The 20,441-nt window shown below is 49.9% G+C and overlaps 6 protein-coding genes across 6 annotated transcripts; 4 read left to right on the top strand and 2 right to left on the bottom strand.

Moving 5' to 3' along the window:
- Positions 1-156: 156 nt before the first annotated feature.
- FIESC28_06151 (uncharacterized protein) lies at positions 157-2,214 on the top strand (the record flags this gene model as incomplete). The annotated part of the gene is made up of 1 exon (XM_031160296.1): positions 157-2,214. The coding sequence occupies one exon, from the start codon at positions 157-159 to the stop codon at positions 2,212-2,214; it is 2,058 nt and encodes a 685-aa protein (XP_031015715.1).
- A 503-nt stretch (positions 2,215-2,717) lies between these two features.
- On the bottom strand, positions 2,718-5,105 carry FIESC28_06150 (uncharacterized protein; the record flags this gene model as incomplete). Its single annotated transcript, XM_031160295.1, has 1 exon — positions 2,718-5,105. One exon carries the CDS (start codon positions 5,103-5,105, stop codon positions 2,718-2,720), a length of 2,388 nt encoding a protein of 795 aa, XP_031015714.1.
- A 474-nt stretch (positions 5,106-5,579) lies between these two features.
- FIESC28_06149 (uncharacterized protein) lies at positions 5,580-6,459 on the top strand (the record flags this gene model as incomplete). Its single annotated transcript, XM_031160294.1, has 3 exons — positions 5,580-5,606; positions 5,664-5,753; positions 5,821-6,459. The coding sequence occupies 3 exons, from the start codon at positions 5,580-5,582 to the stop codon at positions 6,457-6,459; spliced, it is 756 nt and encodes a 251-aa protein (XP_031015713.1).
- A 560-nt stretch (positions 6,460-7,019) lies between these two features.
- FIESC28_06148 (uncharacterized protein) lies at positions 7,020-8,329 on the bottom strand (the record flags this gene model as incomplete). The annotated part of the gene is made up of 2 exons (XM_031160293.1): positions 7,020-8,128; positions 8,188-8,329. 2 exons carry the CDS (start codon positions 8,327-8,329, stop codon positions 7,020-7,022), a joined length of 1,251 nt encoding a protein of 416 aa, XP_031015712.1.
- Positions 8,330-12,119: 3,790 nt separating this feature from the next.
- Positions 12,120-15,670, top strand: FIESC28_06147 (uncharacterized protein; the record flags this gene model as incomplete). Its single annotated transcript, XM_031160292.1, has 2 exons — positions 12,120-15,552; positions 15,609-15,670. The coding sequence occupies 2 exons, from the start codon at positions 12,120-12,122 to the stop codon at positions 15,668-15,670; spliced, it is 3,495 nt and encodes a 1,164-aa protein (XP_031015711.1).
- A 2,565-nt stretch (positions 15,671-18,235) lies between these two features.
- On the top strand, positions 18,236-20,159 carry FIESC28_06146 (uncharacterized protein; the record flags this gene model as incomplete). The annotated part of the gene is made up of 7 exons (XM_031160291.1): positions 18,236-18,347; positions 18,445-18,550; positions 18,602-18,712; positions 18,767-19,045; positions 19,139-19,388; positions 19,439-19,752; positions 19,805-20,159. 7 exons carry the CDS (start codon positions 18,236-18,238, stop codon positions 20,157-20,159), a joined length of 1,527 nt encoding a protein of 508 aa, XP_031015710.1.
- Between the last annotated feature and the right edge of the window lie 282 nt (positions 20,160-20,441).

The following is a 20,441-nucleotide window of genomic DNA, read 5'->3' as shown; positions in this document are numbered from 1 at the left end:
ATCCAAGAATATGCATCAAGGCATACCGTCAGTTTATCTCGTCTGACCGCTTTTATTTTTATCATTTCCGTTCTCTTACTGTCTCATTACTCTCGTGTCGCATTTTCACCTTCCCCATCGACTCAAATCTATTTGTTCCCCGCCACGCTTTCCACAATGAAGAAACCGTGGAAATCTGGGGCCAATGCTGCTCCAGGCGCTCAGCCTGTTGATATTCAACAGTCTGCTATCCGGGGCAGAATCTCAGGACCGGTTCCCATTTCAACTTCTCTGGACGATGAATTTCCAATTCGCAATCCTGGTACCAACATAGCGACGCCTGTCCAGAACGAATTCCAGGAATCTCAACCCGAGCCCACCCCATCCCGCAGTGATTTCAGATCACCAACTCTTCCAGAAACTCGTCGAAACGGACCACACAGTTTCAGAGAGGAGCCAAGATTATCAATCCATGCCCGGCAGCCTGGTACACCAAGCCGGCTGCAAAAGGCTGAGCCATCAAGCAATGCCAGGCATTCTTTTGTTAGCTCAGATCGTACGCAAAATAAAGATAAGGAGCGCCCACAACGAAAACAATCGACCCTTCGTGGTGCTTTGGGTAAGCTCTTCAACCGCAAGAAGAGGGCCAACGACAACGAGAGCACTGGAAATACCGACTCAGAAGCCGGGTCAGTGCCAGTACGCCCCGGGCCTTATCGCCGATCGACCGGCGAGGATGGTCGAGCACAAGATTCAGTGCCCAGCTTAAGTCATAAAGATAGATCGGCTCCTAGAGCAAGGAGTCGCCCTTTCCCTGGAGCAGAGTCTAAGCGGTCTGCCTCACTCCCCATCACCGAGTTCGATCGAGCGTTGAGATCTCACTCTATCAGACCGGAAGACGTACGCGCCATTGAGAGCGCACGTAACTCATTGAGCGCTGACTTCGGTCTAACTCATGCAGCAAAGCTACGTGAGTGTAATCTGGCAGGTCTTTCTCCGCGACCTGCGAGCAGTCATGGTCGAGAAAGCCGTCAGGATCAACATGACGAGAACGTCAACGAAATCGGGCGTGCAATTACCAGCGATCTTCCAGGAGTTCGACGAAGATCGCGGAGCTTGTCAGGTCTCCCAGATGACAGCCATATTCATACTCGCCGGCGCAGTGACGAGATCAAATATTGGAGAGAAAGCTACGATCCTACCTTCATGCACCCCATGTCTTCTAACGTTGTGGACGGCGAAGATGGCGTCGCCGCGGAAGCCGATTATGTTCAGCATGGCGAGGAAGAAGATTCACAGCAGCAACAGGCGGAACCCTTCAACTTTGGCTCTTTTGCAGACATGAAACAAGTGGGCAGCATGAAGATTACACATGCAGCGAACATGGAGACACGGATCAACAATCTTGAGTCCCGCGTTTATCAGTTAGAGCAAGTTCTCGACCGAATGCGCGACAATGGCTCGAACCGACAATCACACCTGGACCCCCCTGACCGGGCTGCGCCCCCAATCCCAATCGAAGAACGGTACACGGCAAAGGTTGCAAATGACCAAGCAGATTGGACTGAAAGGGACAACAGGAGAGGGTCGAGGCGACTCGATGGTCATCAAAAAGCAGGCCAAAGAGGAAGTATGTTTCTTGATCTACAGTCCCCAGCCATTTTGGATGGCAGCAAGGATCGCCCTACATCCACAGCAACAGTCCGTGGCACGACTAGTCTACCCAGCTTGCTCAAAGATGCACCCGAGGCTTTTACGATGGATCATTACACAACACTTCTAGCTCTGATTCATACCGAACGTTCCGCCCGACAAGCTTTGGAGACTCAAGTCAGGACACTTGGTCACCAACTAAGCATTCTATCAAATTCAGCAGCTATGAACGGCGGGTACGACCCCCCTCCGACAGCGAAGTCCTTTGGTGACAGATCGGCGTTCGATCACGACGACGATGATGATAACCTTGCATCCCTGGCGGTCATCACGAGATCGCATAGCCGACACGTCGACCCCGAAGATTCGGGTATTGGGACTGGCCATGGCGACGACAGCGAGTACTCCGATACATTTGAGACACCTCGTGAAGAGAGTGGACATAACTTTGGCGCTTTTGGCGAAGACCTCGATAGGGAAGACCAGGCACAGACAAAGGCGGCACGGACGTTGTCTTTATCACAATTAACCATGGGCAGAGGTACTCAGAAATCTTCGCAGCATCTTCGTCGGGTCATATGACCGGTCACTGTTCTGAGCAAGCCAGGTTGCACTCCAGAACCACATATATCTTACCTTTGCTAGCGATACCCATTGTACGATATTTGGTTGCAGATGACTTATGAACTTTGAGGCGGCATTGCTTTCGAACCGTTTTCGTTTACGCCCCTGCGTATCCTCACCACCCACCACATTCCTTATAACCACTTACTTACATTTACTTTTGTCTTACCGACCGTTACAGTGCAGCGCACTGGAAGGCTTGGACGTTTTTCTTGTTATTTAGTTTATCTTGCTTTAGAGGCCTGCCCACTTTTGGGTGTCATAGCTTGGCGTACCGGGGAAATCTGAAGGGATAGCGTCATGTCGCTTTGACTCAGCGAGCTGAAATCATCAGTTAGAGATAATAACTGAGCCAAAGAGTTATCATATTGACACAATCAATTCTTGAAACATAAGGATGATATATCGTGCAATGCATGCATGTCTGACTACAATATATGTCATTGCTGTGTTACTTCTATTTATATACCAGCGTATACACTTGACGGATGATGATCATCCTTTATTCCCCAGCTTCCCACCAATGCCATAGACTTCTCATCACCAGGCGCAAGTCTCTCATCTCCGAGGGTATCAGACAAGCAGGTCCAAGGATCTCTGCCACCTCCCCATTTCAAGAGATTCTCTTTCAGCCGCTCTCCGTTCTCACGGTTGAGGGCGCCACCGTTCTCGCCCGCTTTGAATACAACACGCCAAACACGCTCAGCGAGAACACGGTCGAATAGGTAGCTATAGTAGGTACTGCCGTAACTATGCAAGTGGCCAAAAAAGCCCTGCCAGCAGGTACTTGGCGGGTCCCGGGGACCATGAGCAAAGCGAGATTTGATATCATGAAAGATAGAGGTTGAGTCGAAGCCCGCATCTTCGATAGTCGAGGAGTGGTATGCCTGGTCTACCATTGCAAGTATGATTTGGTTCTCTGTTTCCATACCCTCGAAACGCTTAGTCAAGCCAATTCTTTCAGCGACAAGCTCGTATGGTAAAGCTCTATCTGATTTCCAGTGGCGCGCAAACAGAGATAGAACGGTAGGGTCGGCAGCGAAGTGCTCCATGAGCGTTGAAGGCAGCTCGGCGAAATCAGTGGCGCAACGAGTGCCAGAGACATTCTGAAAGCTGGTCCGTGCAAGGATAGAGTGAATGGCATGTCCCATTTCATGGAAAAGAGTCTCAACGGACTGGTAAGAGAGCAATGATGGTTCTCTGGAGTTCTCGCTTGGGAGGAAATCACACACAAGCGCGATTGTAGGTAGCTGCTTAAGCACGCCGTCCTCTTTCGAAACCTCCATACCGTCATTGGCTGCTAGCTCTGGTGACTCAAAGCTCGGCCCGTTGCTGTCATAGTCCGCAGCAATCTCTGCGACTTCATCAGGTAAGATCTCTCGAGAGCATCTCACTGTGAAGTGAGCAGGATTGCCAGACTTTTGGGGGCGGTGAAATAGATCGCAGTAAAGAACGGCGATTAAGTCGCCTTTATCGGTAATGACATCAAGTCGTTTAACTTCAGGGTGCCATGTTTCTCCAGGCAGAGTTTCTCTTGGAACAAGACGGATACCGTAGAGGCGATCAAACAGCCGTGAGAGGCCCTGTATCACTGTTCCGACAGAGAAGAATGCGTTGAGTTGGTCTTCTCGCCGCTGCCGAGATCTTAAATCGACTCGAATCTTTTCCATATAGAAGTCCTTGTCCCAGGCTTGAAGCTGAACATCTGGGAGATTGAGTCGGTCTCGCTTCTTTGCGACCAGCTCTTGTAGTTCGGCTTGGATTATCGGAGTGTTATTGTCTCTCAGAGCAAGTAAGAACTCCATCACAGATGTGGGCGTCTTAGCCATCATGCGGTCCTTGAGAGCCATGTGGCCATAGCTTTCAAAACCGGCAAGCTCTGCAAGCTCGCCTCTAAGCTTTAACATGGCCTCAAGGTACATTATGGTCTCCTTAGAGGCTGTTCGTTGGGCCAGATATATCTCTTTACGAGTATCTTCATCGTGCACGCTCTGAAGCGCTCCAATCGCATCTGAACTGAGAGTAGGAAGTGTGATGTTTTGTCGCACCTTGAGAGTCGCCGCGATCCCAGGATAAAGGCCATAAAACTTATAAGCCGGCAAAGTTAGAGACTTTATCGCAGGTTGCATCCCTTGTGCAAAAGCCGAACCTATTTCACTAATGCGCGAAGATAGATCTACAAATCTGTCTCGTGAGGCTTTCGGTAGGTTGACTGCCGATTTCGTAAAGTCCAGTTTCAGCTGTTCGGCAACTGTCCTCTCTTCCTCTGACCACACTTTTGTAACCTCGGGCATCGATAAAGCCTGGCTCAATTGATCGCTTAAACCAGTCATGGTATTAAGTTGGTTCATATACTGATAGACCATTCCCCAAGCATCGCCGGCGGCTTCTTGAAATCGAGCATCCGGGTGCGTCATGCGGACGAAGTCTGAAAGGTCGAGTACTCGGCATAATAAATCGCTGAGTCGATCGAGATCGCGAACGACCGTCCGGTACTCTTCTATTGAGGAGGCATTAAGGACCTTCTTGACAATCTTGGTTGCTCGCTCGAGGTTCTTCTGCGCGAATTGGTGGAAGCCATGCGGGTTTGTAAGGTATCGATTCTTGAATAAACCCTGGCTCTTCTTTAAACTGAATTTGGGGAAAGACCTTCCGGCGGGGGCGTCGAATAAACTGCGCAGGACGGCATCATCGTGATTCGAGCTCGTGGCATGGTTGACTGGAGTGCTTGGTGAGACAGCTCGAGCTACTGCGGAAGCGATAGACTGCCATCTCCGCTGGGGAGATTTTGTCGTGTGCCGAACACATCTATTGCAGATCCAGAGGCGAGTGCCTCTCGAACGCAGCATTGTAAATGTACTGGTAGGAAAGCGATCATGTATCTATTGAGGATGGGGTAATTGAAAACAAAAAGTATTCGTGACGACAAAGAGAGAAACAGATACAATACGTATGTGTTTGTGTATCGAATAAGATGCAATAGATAGAATCTTAGATCTGGGGTACCTATCTACATACTAGAGAGGTACTGCACTCTTGCCCGCCTTCGAACTTTCCGGCGTCGGATCCAATCGCTTGTCCCTTGTCGCCTTCCCTGTTTGGAATATTTCCGCCCTTGTCGACCTGGCTGCTTCGTGCCTTGGTCCGGGATTGAGCCTTAGTCATCCCGATTCAACGCCTGCCGTGCTCCATTCTGAATGGCCCAGCAGAGCCTCCGTCCTAGATTTTCCGGCTAGTTAGTGGTGATTGTGCTCAGCAGCATCCAACGTCTATCTTGAATTCGCGTGACGTCTTTTCTCATCCACCCGGCAATTGAGCGTACAATGGCTTCACGAGTGGTGTTCTCAAGGGTTAGTCATGCCACCTAAGCTTTGGAAAAGCTTCTCAATACTAATTGATTCTTGCAGCGCTCTTTGGCGCCTTTCGCAACCATGGCCCTCGGTGGCATGGCACTGACTCCAGCCACTGTTTTCGCCGAAGGACCTAGCGACCTCAAGGTTCGTTACTTTCGTTCTACATACAGAGCTCTGGGGGGAATATGCAACCATACTAACTATATCATAGCGAAAACCCATTTACGACGACTTCGAGATCCCAGCTCCAAAGCCCTCACCTGTGACACCACCACCCGCTGTTACGCCGCCCGCTGAGCCGATCGAACAAGAGGAGGAGCAGAGGCACCACTCGCCCACTCCTACGGACCGTTTAGCTGTTTACGTTGGAATGGGACGCTTGTCTCTGTACAAGTACGCTGTTGCTGCTGAGAACAAGGTCAACGAGACCATGGATTCAGCCTTCAACCTCGAGCAGTCTTTCACCAGCACCATCGCTTCGCTGGCTCCCTCTCGCGAAAGCGGCGAACAGCTCATGCCTGGCGCTATCTACGTTTTGGTTGCTGCCATGGCGGGTAGCATCATCACCCGCAATCGCAATATCATCCTCCGCGCATCGCTTCCTCTTGCCCTGGGTATCGGTGCCGGCTGGACTGTTATCCCCGTTACCATGCGCAACATCTCTGATCTTACTTGGAAGTATGAGCAGAGATTCCCTGTTGTTGCTCAGTCTCACATCCGACTTCGGGAGAGCATCCTCAACAGCGCCAGCTTTGCTAAGGCGCATTCACAAGTTGGCGTGAAATACGTCGATGAGAAGGTGACAGACGCGAGGGAAGCCGTCGAGGGCTGGGTTCAGAAGGGCAAATAAAGGGTTTTAAAAAGCGAGTTGAGAAGAGATGTACTATCACATAGAGTTCCGAACACTGTTCATTTGTATCAAGAGCCGGTCCCGCTTAGAGTCGGCTACCGGAGCGCTGTATGTATTTTGAATAAGCAGGTTCGTCATGGTGTCAATACCAAGATATTGCTTGCTAGTTATTTTCCTGCCTACTCGACCACGAAATGCAGAGCTGCTGTGGGCTCCTTGTTATCTAACTCTACAACGTTGGGACATTCTAAGCACATCACCATTAAGAAGAAACATTTTCTTGTCAGTGTTTATTATCCACCCGGAAGCACATTGCCCGTCAGATACAAATCTTGTGTCTGAGATATGATGCTGTCAACTTTAATTGAGCGTCTTGGTGTCCTGCCCAAGCCAATACGGCAAAAATTTGTCATTTTCCCCTGGCCATTTACTTAAATGTTTTCATTTCAGGACTCTGTATCTGCTGAGCCTGAACCCTGAACTCCGTAAATGCGAATCTAAGTTTTGTAGTAAGCCGTACGCCGTCCGTTATCCCTTTTTCACTATACTCAGTAGTTCCCCTAAACGGCCGTAGCAATTGGTTCGGGCTCCGAGGCCTTGGCTTGCTTCGCGGGTCTGCTATCAGACATCTTTCTTTTGCGTTTCTGTTCCTTTCCTTGCTCTGGTCTGGTTGATTGCGCGTTGGCGGCTGCATTAGCCTTAGCTGCCGCCTTCTTTGCGGCTTTTCCCTGAAGAGGCTGATCGAGACCACGTTTTTTATCGATGGCGGAAGCGGCCTCAAGATACTTGTCAAGCGACAGCGCCTCGCAAATACTCTTGTAATTCTTGGACTGATTGACAGGCTGATGAGACTTGGATTTTCCGGGAATCATATTGGCAAGAAGGAACTTCGTGTTGCCGAAGCGATTGTCGACATCAATGGCAGTCTTGACATATTGGTCGACAACTTCTTCCCAGGGCGCCATACCGCCATCGGCCTTACTCCTGAAACAGCTGGGGTTTTTCTCGGCAGCAACTGCAATCATGGCACCGTCCGCTCCGAACTCTTCGGCGAGCTGCAAACCATGGTCCCGACCCTCAACATCTCCATTTACGAGGCAGGCAACACCATACTCATGACAGACTTCTGCGATCATACGTAGCTGTCCACGGATAGCCCGTTCTCTGGGCCTCATAGGGGTTGTGCGGCAATGTATGGTTAATCCTGTGATGCCTGTACTGCAAAGCTGACGGACGAGAGCTTCGGTTTCGGCAGCAGTGTCGAGAAGTCTGATCTTGACGCTGATTCCGATTTCAAACTCAGGGGTGATGTTCTTCACAAGAGCCTCAAGAATGGCGCAAAGCTTGTCGGGAGTCTTGAGAAGAGCAGCACCCATGCCTCCGCTAGTGCTAAATGGTTTCGGGCAGCCAGCATTGACATCGATGCCAGCGACATCTGCGGCTACCAACCTAGCGGCTTCCACCGCACGATCGGGATCTGAGGTGCCAATCTGGAAGATGAGCTTGTCCTTTTCAAGCTCGGGATGTAATCTATAAATGATGCTCTCTTTGGCATCAGGAGGTGGATCTTTCTGTCCATGGGAAGAAATACGGAACCACTCTACTGTCTTAGACTCTTCATCGAAGCGTCGAGTTGTTCCAATCATGGAATGATCAACAGTCTCCGGTCCTGTCATGTATTGTTAGTGGTCTGGTTTCTTAGATTTCTTCTCGGGTTATGTGACTTACCCCAGACAAGATCTGCGCCATATTGGAGAGCCAAAAGTCTCGAAGGAAGCTCTCCCGAGCGGACCATGGGTGCAAGGACAACCTTGCCGCGATAGTCGACACCTCGACGAGGGATAGGCACTCGCTTGACTTCTGTAGCCATAGTTCTTCGTATAATCTGTGTGAGCATAGCCTACTTTACGGTATTCAAGAGCTTCACATATCCTCAAAGGACCTTTTTATAGCAGCGGCAACTCTCATAAATACTTTAGAGTTATGGGATGGAGGCAAAAAGTTGTTAGTCATCCTTCTAAACCATTTATTTATTTTTCTCTTATCGATAAGGCAGCCACAGCAGATTGAGTCCCGATTTCCTGGTGCACTCCAAAGTTACCCCACAAACATCGATTCTGAGTCTCGGCCAACCTACTAGAAACTACCTGTTCTCACACCGCAAAAAAAGATGCACCTAACCTAGACCTACAACGAAACAATGAATTTAGTTCAGTATTAAACTGGACGAGCTAAAACAAAAGATGCCCATGTAAGAAGAAAACCCAGATGAGGAGACAGTGCATGATTTCCATTTCGTAAGGGCGCTTAGCAGATACATTTGAATCATGACAGGTAGCATCTAAAGCAGGGACTTTGGTATGTTTCATTAATTAGCCCATCCCATTCATTGTCATCCGAGCCGGAGTTTCAGAATCATCTTTAATCATTGACGTTCAAGCTTGGCTCATTACAAACAGTTGATATCGATTACTCTAATACTCGCTATGTCATGCTGGCAGACATATACAGATACACACTCTATGATGCATTCTGGATTGGTCTAGCTCTTACATAAGACATAAACCACAAATTACATGCCAACTGGTGCTGGTACTTTCTGCATTGAGCTAAATGCCCGCTACAGAGCCTCGGCATGCGATGCGTTGCGTAACTATACGATACGGAACATACCTAATCCTTCAACATAAGCTTTGTGGACACCCAAAACAATACGAGATCTAAAAAGAGACCAGCTCGAGTTGTTTTTTATTTGCGTCGGTACTATTTGCTGCCCACCCGACGGATATTTTACGAATAGCCCAACGATACGAGAATCTCACGAAGCAGGCCTGTCTGGTACGAGAGGCGATATGCTCGGTGATTATCCAGTACCTGCATCATTGATAGGAAATGAGTTGATATGAGCCCCTTGGCATGTACTTCACACGCATCACGATCGCTGGCCTCTGGGCCGTACACTTGACACAATATCTTGATTTCAAGTGCTTCAAAGCCGAAACCGCGCATTCCCTATCAGGCGCTTGTTGGGTTCAAAGCGTACGTATCCTTCAGCGGGGCTCCATACCAACGTCCCTTACTGCACCGTACCACAAGATCTGACGCTGAATTCCCATTTCTATGAAAGAACTGCTAGACAGTCTCGCGGTGGAGGAAGTAAAGGGGCCTCCCAGCGTCTGCCCCACGTTCCATGCAGAACGCACCGTCGAGATGCTAGTAGTACTAGCTTGAGATTGAGGCTTCAGGAAGCCAGGAATAGTGAAATACCTTAGCCGACCTGAGCTAGGGTGAGCCAGGACCCAAGTTGAGGGACATGATGAAGAGAGACATGCGAGCCAGCTAGGGATATGGATATTATGGACATGTAGTTTTGAGAGATGGATCATGACTGAAATGCCGCTGTCAACAAAGATGATCACACCGGAGTTGTGACGAGTAGCGTCAAGTGTTGGTGGGTAAATGCGACTCCATTATCCGTATCTGTTAAATACCAGACATTGGACGTTCCGATACTTTGGGTGGATGCTGGGATTGGATTAGTACCTCTCAGTACCTAAAAAGAGCTACGGCCATAGCCGACGGTTTCTTTTTAGGGGACGCGCCCGTGAATGTTTCAGCCCGGCACTCACAAGCCACGAGCGAACCCGCCGTTGCGGCGCGGCCTCGAGTTTCTCTTTCTTGGGTTTGGACAAAGCAAATAACTCAGCACACACGAGGGAGGCTGCCAAATTAGGAAACCCTCAAAGGTGGCAGATCTGCTACGTATTTTGACTTGACGTTCAAAAGGCCCCGTCATCACTCGGTACAACCAGCAACAGCTTGCGCAACCAAGGAGGTCGATCTGGCACTAACACGGCCTAATGAGTGTGAGTGGAGGCTGGTGAGTCTGGAGTGGATGGGGAAATCGAATTAAGGGTCTCGTTCTGTACCTTCACAATTTCTACTATCAAGGATGGTATCTTGGCTGTAGAAGCATCAGCAAATATCTTGACGCTGTTGATGAAGCTTTGGGCGCATGACACATGGAGATCTGCTACTAGTAGTCTGATATCCTCTTAATGGCACTTTGATAGGACACCATGATTGACCGTAACCTGACACCAAAGTACCTCGCACTACTGCGTTGGAGGAGACGGGACTACTGTACCATTATACTTTTGATCCAACGGTTTGATCATCTCCAACCATCCAAGATTGTCAGACGCGGTATTAAAATAACTTGTTCCTGTGCTGCGCTGCACTACGCCGGTGCAATTTACTGTAATAATACTGACACTCGCTGGAGATCTTATTCTTGCCTTGTTACCAGGCAGCCCAACCAGGGACCACTCACTGTCCGTTTTATGTTGATCCCTGTGACTCTGAAACTCCCCTGGATCATCGTAGAGTCAAACCAAGCAAAGCACACGACGCTCCCGCCTCCCCTCACTATACCTTATTACTTCACCTCACTTTTTCTTACCTCATCTTTTACTTTCCCCTCTGCTCTCTCTCCCTCTTTCTTGGCTTGGTACTTTTCATCCCTAGGTGTTGTGCTGGTCCTATCGCAACGCACTGTCTTACTGTAGGTATTCTACAACTCAGTGCAACCGGGTGCCTCCAGCCCGCCTAATCTCTCGTCCATTGCACGGCAGACGAGCCATTTCCTCTTTACGTACGTACAGTCGAAGGGTAAACTCAGAGGACCCTTCTTGGCGGGCTCTCCCTCTATCATCCCTGTTCTGCCCTGTCCTCTCCCCTGCTGGTTCTATCCCCTGGCCTTGCCCTGCCCTGCCCTGCTGCTGCTAGCTCTCCGAGGTGGTGCCCTGGCGACAAAGGAGAACTGCCTGTGCATTGCATCCATTGTAGCGCTGTGTAAGTTCAGGGCTGACTCTGAGGGTGTCTAGGTGTTGCCCAACGGGTACAGTAGATCCCTACTGTAACATTCGTCAAGAGGGTGGTTGTACATAGGTAGTCATTCACACAGCAATCTGGGATTGGCTGTTGTCCTGTTTGATCTGTCTACGAATCTTTGTGCACTTTCTTTCTCTTTCCCTTTTCTCTCTTTGTTATTCTATTTTGGCTCGAACTAGAGGTCTGCATCGTAGCAGCACACGACGCCTCAACCCAACTACTTCCCCGCCATAGGTACCTACTTACTGGACCTTAACCAAACATCCACCATCCACATCGCAACAGCTACCAAGGTAGGTACCTTACCTTAGCTCCGCCTCACCTCACCTCCCCCTCCGCTCACGATTGCTTATCGCAGATATCCCCTGATCTCACAGCGACCGAGTCTTTGTTAGATACCGCTACAACAAATACTTCCAACGACGACACGGCCGACCTTACTGGAATATTAGCCGACCTCCAAGCGCCGTCTACAGTGCCATTGCCCGTCTACACCATCCCCACATGCCTACCAGTTGATCCTCGTGTCGCCAGAAACAAGCCAGCCTCATTGGACGACTCCACTATCTCTACTGCTCCGGTACCGTCCTGTAATCGTTCCAGCAGAGGTGACAGCGACAAGGAACCACGTTCCTCTGCTCCTGCAAAAGACCTGGGGTCTCTTGTCTGCTTACTACCTATTTATTCTCATCGCTTCGTTACTCCTCGTTGGGTCAATGACAGTATACTGAGCTTGAGCCTTTCACTACTCCGCCATTGCATCCCTCATGGAGAACGATATACCTACCATCCAGGCCCCTGATGGGCGCTCTTCAAGGCGAGACCGCCTTATGGGCAAGCTCTTTGGTGGTAAAGACCGCAAAGGAGAGGAAGCGCGCTCCGCTGCCAACGTCGAATCATTTCTTCACAGCTCCTCAGATAATCTTACAATCACAAACCCTCCCCCGCCTCCCCCGCCGTCTTCGCTTCCAAAGCTAGCCAAGCTCGACACCACATCGATCTCTCGTTACCCTCAAGCTTTAGCTGTCAATCATGCAGCTCAGCAAAACCGGCCTCTTGTCGCAGGCGCACCGCGGCCAGATACCACCAAGTCGCCGGGACGAAGCCCACGGCCCAACAAGAAGGGCCTGTCAGTGAAGTTCGACGATACCGCCCCCGAGGTGATCGGTGAAGGAGGAGATGAGTCCGAGATTCCAACTCAGGAAATCTCCAAGCGCAAAGCGTCCCGACCGAAACCACAGCAAGCACCACAACCACCACAGCCACCAGCACATCGCAGGGCCCCAATGCCGCCAGGCCGTCCTCCCCCCGACTCAACTGGACCTGGCTCGCCCGTGGACGAATTCCGACCAAAGTCGCTATCCAGAACCCAGACAGGTTTCTCCTCCATTTATACACCTGCGTCGGACGACGAGTCTGACGCCGGAGCAACACATAACACCAATCCAGATGAGCTTGTGTCGCCCATCTCCGCACAACAGACACTTAGTCCAGCAAAGGCGAGGTTTCTGGGCCCAGCAGCAAGACAAGATGAGAATAGACGGTCGTACATCGAGATCCACTCTGCGCAGCAGCGTGAAGCCGAAGGCAGAGTCTTTGCTGAAGCTGCTCGTGTTGCTAGTGCGACATCTGCGTCTTCCCACAATTGGGACGACCCTCATTCCGCCACCCCGCTATCAACCTCTCCTGTTGAATCTCGAAGACGAGGGCCTCCATCCCCAGAAGTTCAATCTGCGAAACCAAGTCTCGAATATAGTCCTGCGGCTTCTGTTCATTCCAATTCTTCATCATATTCACCGCCTGCACCTCCTGCCGCGATCCCGGCTTCTGCTTCAGGTCCATCTCCGGCCCCGGCCCCGGCACCTTCTGGGTCTCCCGCTGCGGTTCCCACTCTGGCCTCTGGTACATCTGCAGCCTCAACTCCAACCTCAGAAGTCAATCAACTGTCACGGCAGCCAAGTATTGCGCCACAGCGTGCTCCTCCTATGATGGCATCCAGAGCTTTGTCTGTAAGAGTTGCTGATGGTACCTCTGCAGCTGCTGAGCAAGCTCTTGAGATCTTTACCACTAGAACAAGCCATCTTTTTGAACTTTTTCGACTTCATGCGGAATCCATCAAACCTTTGTCAGCTTGTTCGTTGATAGACTTTGGCCGTGCTGCGCTGTGGTGGTTTCTTAAGGGTCGCATGGGTCTAGAAGTTGCTATCAGAGAAAGGCCCAATTCTCCACAGGGCCAGATGCAAAACGACAGAGATCGTCAACAAGCTTATGCTAACTTGGCGAAGGCTTTCTGGCTTTCTGAGCAGGTTATCCCTGAAGTTGCACAAACGCAGGGGGTAGAGATTGACTCTGAAGTCACCGACGTTAGTGTTAGTCTGGTTTCAGCGCTTAAGAAGCTGGCCATGTCTATGAAACGGAACGGATTCTTGCCCCCTGAAGATGCATTTTTACCGCAGAGCATTGACAAGTCGATTTGGGTTGAATACCCGCCTCTCAGCCAGGATATGATTGCTTTGCTCTCAGGCAACTGGGCTTCGGGTCTTACTGCGATGACGAGTCCCATGTCCAAACTGAGGCTATTGGATTCCTTACCCGTGGGAGATACTGCCGAGAACTTCAACTATGGACGAGTGCAAGCCGACGCCTATCTCATGGAGCAGGGCCACGAAGATCAGAAATTCTACTTCCCCTGTCTGCTTTCGATGGTCCGACCACAGAAGTCCACGGGACTTGTTTTCATCTTGACCAGCCAGAATGGGCACGTCCAACTTGCTATACAGGAAAACAAGAATGTCGGTCCTGTTTGGGACGATGTTCGCTGGCGAAAGGAATCATTTACTGTCGATATTCGGCTGCGACGTGGCTTCATGTTAACCATTCAGCTTACGCAACAGGACTTCAGAACGCTATGGAACATGTATGACTTCGGAAGCAAGGTCAATAACTCACTTTATCCTCGTAACGACGAGAGTATGGTGTTCAGATCAACCTTGCGGTCATTCCAGGTGATGGATGTCGACCCCAACTACCGTCAATTTCCTAAAGAGCCAACACCTTATTGCGAGATTTCACTTTTCGAAAAGATTTATAAAGAGAATGGACCTGCGGCTACCCGTACATGGCATCTTGGTTTCCGAATTGCCGTGGTAACAGGGCCCAAGACAAGGACGCTAAGCGGAGTTCAGCATGTCTACTCTCCAGCTCAGCCTGTTCAGTTTGGTTTCTTCCGCGGTGATGGCGATGCCCCTTCGTTGGCTATCAAGTACGACAATGGGAAGTCAAAAGGCCGCATGGTAATGGTCTTTAGTGACGACAAGGCGAGAATCAAGTTCCATTCCATCCTGACTGGAACAGCTTTGGACCATGACGAAAAGATATATGCGGACGTGCCCCTCAAAAACTTCTCGGTAGCCCAGAGTCTTCGGGAGCCTCTTGGCATGGCACCGTTCAGCCGTATGCCCTGGAAAGCTGTGAGGGTCGTCAACGACGAATATGGTGGGGACATGCCTCCAACAGTATTGGCCGACCACCTAAAGGTGGTGATAGATTACCAGAACGGTAATGTTGCTGATCGTATCAACGTGGCGCCTGGCGAGTTACGTGTAAGACTGGAGGTAAGCAACGCTAAAGTCTTCCGAGTTCTTCGACAGCCCCAGAAAGACATGACTATCTCGGTCTCTGAAGCACAAGTACCCAAGGAGCTTCCCAGGAACATGTCTGATGCACTGCAACTGCTAAGACATAACCAAACCATCCGAACATTCGAGTTCAACAACCTGAAGGACTTGCATAACTTCCAATATGCGATGACGGGCTTCGAAGTAATCTTTGATGCACTGGCAGTGACATTTGCGATTCAGCGACGTCGTATGGTTGTGCCAATTCACAAGAAGTGGGAAGCAGGCTACACGCGTATCCAAGTTATTAGGAATGACGACGGACAGCTGCAGATTCTGGCCTTCTTCGAAGATTTCCAGCACGGACACTGCATGAATTTCCAGTTGAAGGGAACCGATGTCTACGAGAGTGTACAACGAAGCAGCAAATCTGGTATCAAGTTTGTTGACGCCAAGTTCCCTCTACCACGACTACCAGCGGACAAGGATGGCGACTACGATGACATGGCATTTGTCTGCCTCGATCTTCCGGACCTACCGGGCGAGCATGACGATATTTCCATTTTATTCGAAAACGAATCAGGTAAGTGATGAGTACAGGATGACCAGACGTCGAGACCATACTGACAATGAATTTAGACCGAGATGCGTTGGTACAATGCTTGCCCGCCCCGATTAAAGGTTCTTCAAAGAAGAAATGAAGCAACTAAACGCTCAAAAGCGATAGCATCATAATACGCGAGCATTTGATTGGCGCATGTGTTGAAATGAGATTAAACCTAGCGACTGGAGCGTTACATGAGTAAGGGATGTTATGACGGCTCAAAACTCGCCAGCGAAGGGCGCTTCGGAGATGCGGGTCGTTACGGAGGCCGAAGATAGTCCCTGGCGGAATGATGAGAAAAGCGAGTTCAATGGCAAAGGCTCCTCTTCGGTATACGGAGTCGATCAGGGAACCGAGGTCACGAGAACTCAAAGGATGTTAGAGCGCGGATATGGGCGCACAATTAAGATACCCGACCTGAACCGATCCAGAAGCCTTTGTTGAACGGGGCTCGGACATATGATACCTTGCAGTTTGGTTCGATTCAGTCGGAACTGCCGGCCTTTGAGGAAGGGCCACTATGCATTTGCGGAGGATTGTTTTATTATTGAATACTTATTCAGAAGAGTGACGAACAAGCGGTAGACGGAGCTCTGCATGTAGACATCATGGTCCATCTAACTACCTAGATCTAATTGGATGGCAGATAGAAAGAATGCAAGAACTGACTGTACTCTTCTAAAGTGAATATGCAAACACCTGTTATAAATCGTTACAAACTTAAAAGCCACATTGCTGGTGAAGGTGGCTTGGTTACAGTTGAGAAGTTCACATGCTGAAACCGAATGGGAATGAGCTTCAGCTCAGCCTTAAGAAGAGGTGGAGGAGGGGTCCATTCTGCAACAAGTTACAGCACAGGAAGGACAGGGGCCGGGCCGAGTCTGGACCTTTCCATTGCGTGGGGCCGGCGCTTGACCATTTCGAAGGATGAGATGATTGCATTAGAAGGGTGAAGAGGTCCTTGATTGAGTACTAAGGTATGGAGGAGTCATAATCATTCTTACATAGTGATGACACTTTGAGAGGGTTCTGATTTTCCCCGAATGCTTGTATAAGACAGGTTTAGTAAGTGAAATATATTTTGTCTGCGATCTGTAGCTGTGAAGAGCTGAATTGCTGAAAAGCAATGAGAAAATCGAAACGAGTATGTCGTGCAACTGATTTTAGCTGCATTGCTAACATTGATTCTAATCATCACAGGATGGATGATATCATTCACTTTGGTACAGTCAGCAATGGGCTGGAATGGTCGGTGCGTTTTAGCTCTTGTTTCTGACGTAGTTGATGAGCTACAGTGCAGGCCCAGAAGCCCAAGCTACTGGGACATTACACAACAGTAGAGAGCTCCAGCGAATCTCGTTGTAATGGCTGAAAGTTTGCAACCTCTCTCTACATCTGCCACTCACACAGCGGAAGAGTCGGCGTACTTGTTTGCTCCATGGAATCGATATGTCTAATACAGATAGATATAAATACCGGGGAGTGTTATATTCCTCTGCAAGGTTACTCCTTGGCACTCAGGGCAAACACTTTAAATCCAACGGCCCCCACTTTATGCTCGAAACAGCCTGGAAAGAAGCCCTTCACGACGCGGGGCACATCAACTTTTGCTTCTGATTGGGTCTTTGCTTACGTCTTTGAAGCCTGCAGCGGTACACTCGGGTTCAAAGTGGACGCCACTTGCCCATTACTTCACTGTCGCTGGGTAAAGTTGAGAGCCCGGTAGGTACAGTAAGGTATGTTCAGTAAAGTACTAGAGTAGGAATCTGCCTTGGAAGGTGCCCAGAAACGTGGATCGCTCAGTGCCTTCCCTTGTCTGTACCTTCACTGGCGTCACCTCTGTCTTGGACCGGGCAATCCGTTCCGTCATATGGCCAGGCTTGGGTTGGGTTGGATTGGATTTACCCATTCTTTCCATATCAATATTCCTGATGTCTCGTCTCTTTCCCTTCAACACCACCCTGACTGTCTCCCCATAGCCTCAACAACTCTTCCTATCTCGTCTTGTCTTGTCGCCAACTGCCACTCGTGAATCACACCCATCTCTATTCGTCAAACTCCGTCCAAGTTCGAGAAGTGACAGCGCATACCTATCACCGACGCTCTGCCCCACGGCATCCTAATAGATCGTTATATAAATTCTCCGCACTCGACAAATCTCAAGGTGTTTCCTTAACGGACCTCCTGTATACTCGCCCAGTCGTTGAAGCCTTGGAAACACCAACTCGGTCTCGCCGTCTCAGTTGTCGCTGAGCCCAGCATTTGAAAGTCTTGCGAACGCAGGCAGAAGCCCCAAACTGAGAAACAATGGTCATGGGTCTTGTCTCTCATGGACGCCGAAGGACAGGCAGCACCACTAGTGAGTGTGTCCTTTTCTAAACAACTTCCCGTGACGGCCTCGCTTCCCAATCACACGGAGTCTCCCGCTTCGAGTTCAGCACAGCAGCCTGAAATGGTTGGCGTCCTTTTCAAGACGTCACCTAAAAGCTGTGGTTGAGCTTTGTAGCTTCTAGTTAATTAAAGCCGCCCCTCCGTTTGGTTCAAGCGTGCTTCTCACTCATCCACCTCCCCACTCAACACGTCCCGAAACCTCCGCCGACTTCAATATTGACTTCTGCCCCTCCAAATCTGCACCCTCCAACAATTTCTGTCAAGAGTCGTCATGTTAACCAACTGGTTTTCGCAACCTGCAGGCACACGGTCCTCGACCGACGACCCTCGCGGCCCCGACGCTGAGGATGACACCCTTGTGATGGAGCCCGATCAGGGCAATGGTGAGCCCCTCCCTCGCTCCAACTTGCGTCGTCTCTCTCAATGGTTGAGAGGTCGCAAACCACCTCCGACCTTACTAACCAGTATGATGTATTAAAGTCCTCTCCCACATTATCTCCCAGTTACGACCGGGAGCCGATCTCAGTCGTGTCGTTCTTCCTACCTTTATCCTCGAACCCCGCAGTATGCTTGAGCGCATCACAAAGTGAAAACCCCTGTCTAAGTCACAAAATACTCGATGTTAACGTCGTTGCAGCTTCATGTGCCACCCGGAAATGCTACTCCCAATTCCAACCATAGATGATCCTGTCGAACGCTTCGTATCCGTAGTCAAGTTCTACCTCAGTGGATGGCATATCCGCCCCCCGTGAGTGCTATATTGCAGAGAGACTTCAATGCGCTAGTCGCTGACTATTTGTAGAGGCGTCAAGAAACCCTTGAACCCCATCCTCGGTGAAATCTTTACTTGTTACTGGGATTTCGAAGACGGAAAGCGCGCATACTACATCTCCGAACAGACTTCTCACCACCCACCCAAGTCGAGTTATTTCTACATGGCACCCGATCACCATATCCGTATCGATGGAACTCTCAAGCCTCGAAGTCGCTTCCTTGGAAACTCGGCTGCCAGTTTGATGGAGGGTATTGCCTTCTTGAGCCTGCTCAACCGAGGCAAGGACCCTGCTAGGGGAGAGCAATAGTAGGTTACCCCACGCTTTACATGGTTTTCTATATCGATTTCACGAACATGTTACGCCATCAGTTCATAGGACCAAAACTGACAATCTTGCAGCATTCTGACTCAACCAAACATGTATGCCCGTGGTATTCTGTTTGGTAAAATGAAATACGAGCTTGGAGACCACAGCTTTGTCCGATGCCCCGAGCTCGATCTGGTCGCTGACGTCGATTTCAAAACGAAGGGCTGGGTTGGTGGCACTTACAACGCCATTGGAGGGGTGATTAAGAGAGAGAGCACCGGTGAGGTCTTGTTCGAACTTTCTGGTCTCTGGAGTGAGGAGATGTACATCAAGGATATGACGGTGAGAATGAACACTAGTACTGCCAGCTTACATGTTGCTAACAAGGGCAGACCGGTCACCGTGAAATGTTCTTTAACGCTCAACGATCGAAGCCCTCATCACCTTCTGTGCGGCCAATTGAGGAACAGGAGGAGCGAGAGTCCCAGCGACTCTGGGAAAAGACTGCACGTGCCGTAAAGGAGCGAAATCACGAGCTTGCGACAGACGAGAAGACCAAGATTGAAGATCGACAGCGTGAGGAGGCTGCTCAACGAGCCCAAGAGAACATTGAGTGGCACCCACGTCTGTTCAGAAGAGCCCAAGGCGGCCCTGGCGGTATGGAAGAGGGTGAAGAGGATCTCGAATGGATCATTAACGCGAACATGTAAGTGCTAACTGCAGTCATTCAACTCATGTCCCGCTGACATTGGTTTTAGCGACCACTCCGCACCTCCAGAGAAGCAAGCTGAGCAAATTATGGCGATTTACCCCATCATCAACGGACAAAAGTTCAGCCAACAAAACATCATTCCTCCCCACAGTCCTCCCGCGCAACCACATGCCCAGGCTGCGACAGCAGCACAACCTGTCGATAACCATATCGACGACAACCTGATCAACTTTGATGACACACCCGCCCCGGCCAAGACCGAGAACCCTCCGACAGCTGAGCAAACGCCAAAGGATTCTGAGATTCAAGGTATGCTGAGCTCTACAGGAAAGCCAGCCAATGGACCCCTCCTTGACTTTACATCCGACATGAAAAAGGACCTACCACCAACCACACAATAATAAAACGACGAGACGGCTTTCAATCATTATCTAGATATGGGAAGTGGACAGCGAGGACTGGTTCTGCTTTGGAACAGTTGGAATAAGATGGAGGCAGGGACAGGCTATATCAACATCGGCGCGTATCAGGATTAGTTAAACATGGGTACTCGCATCACCCGTTGGGTTACAATGGTCATAAGGGTTTCAACACCAGCCCTCGCCAGATGACATTGCAATATTCATTTTGAGACATATTCAATGAAGGAAGGGTATCCGTAATGGTTGAATCGCCCATAAATC

This window comes from Fusarium coffeatum (genome assembly GCF_003316985.1).
Source record: "Fusarium coffeatum strain FIESC_28 chromosome Unknown BRIP53273_contig_132, whole genome shotgun sequence".
NCBI classification, from domain to species: domain Eukaryota; kingdom Fungi; phylum Ascomycota; class Sordariomycetes; order Hypocreales; family Nectriaceae; genus Fusarium; species Fusarium coffeatum.
Note: the sequence above shows the minus strand (reverse complement) of the source record. Positions and strands in the feature narration are given on the sequence as shown.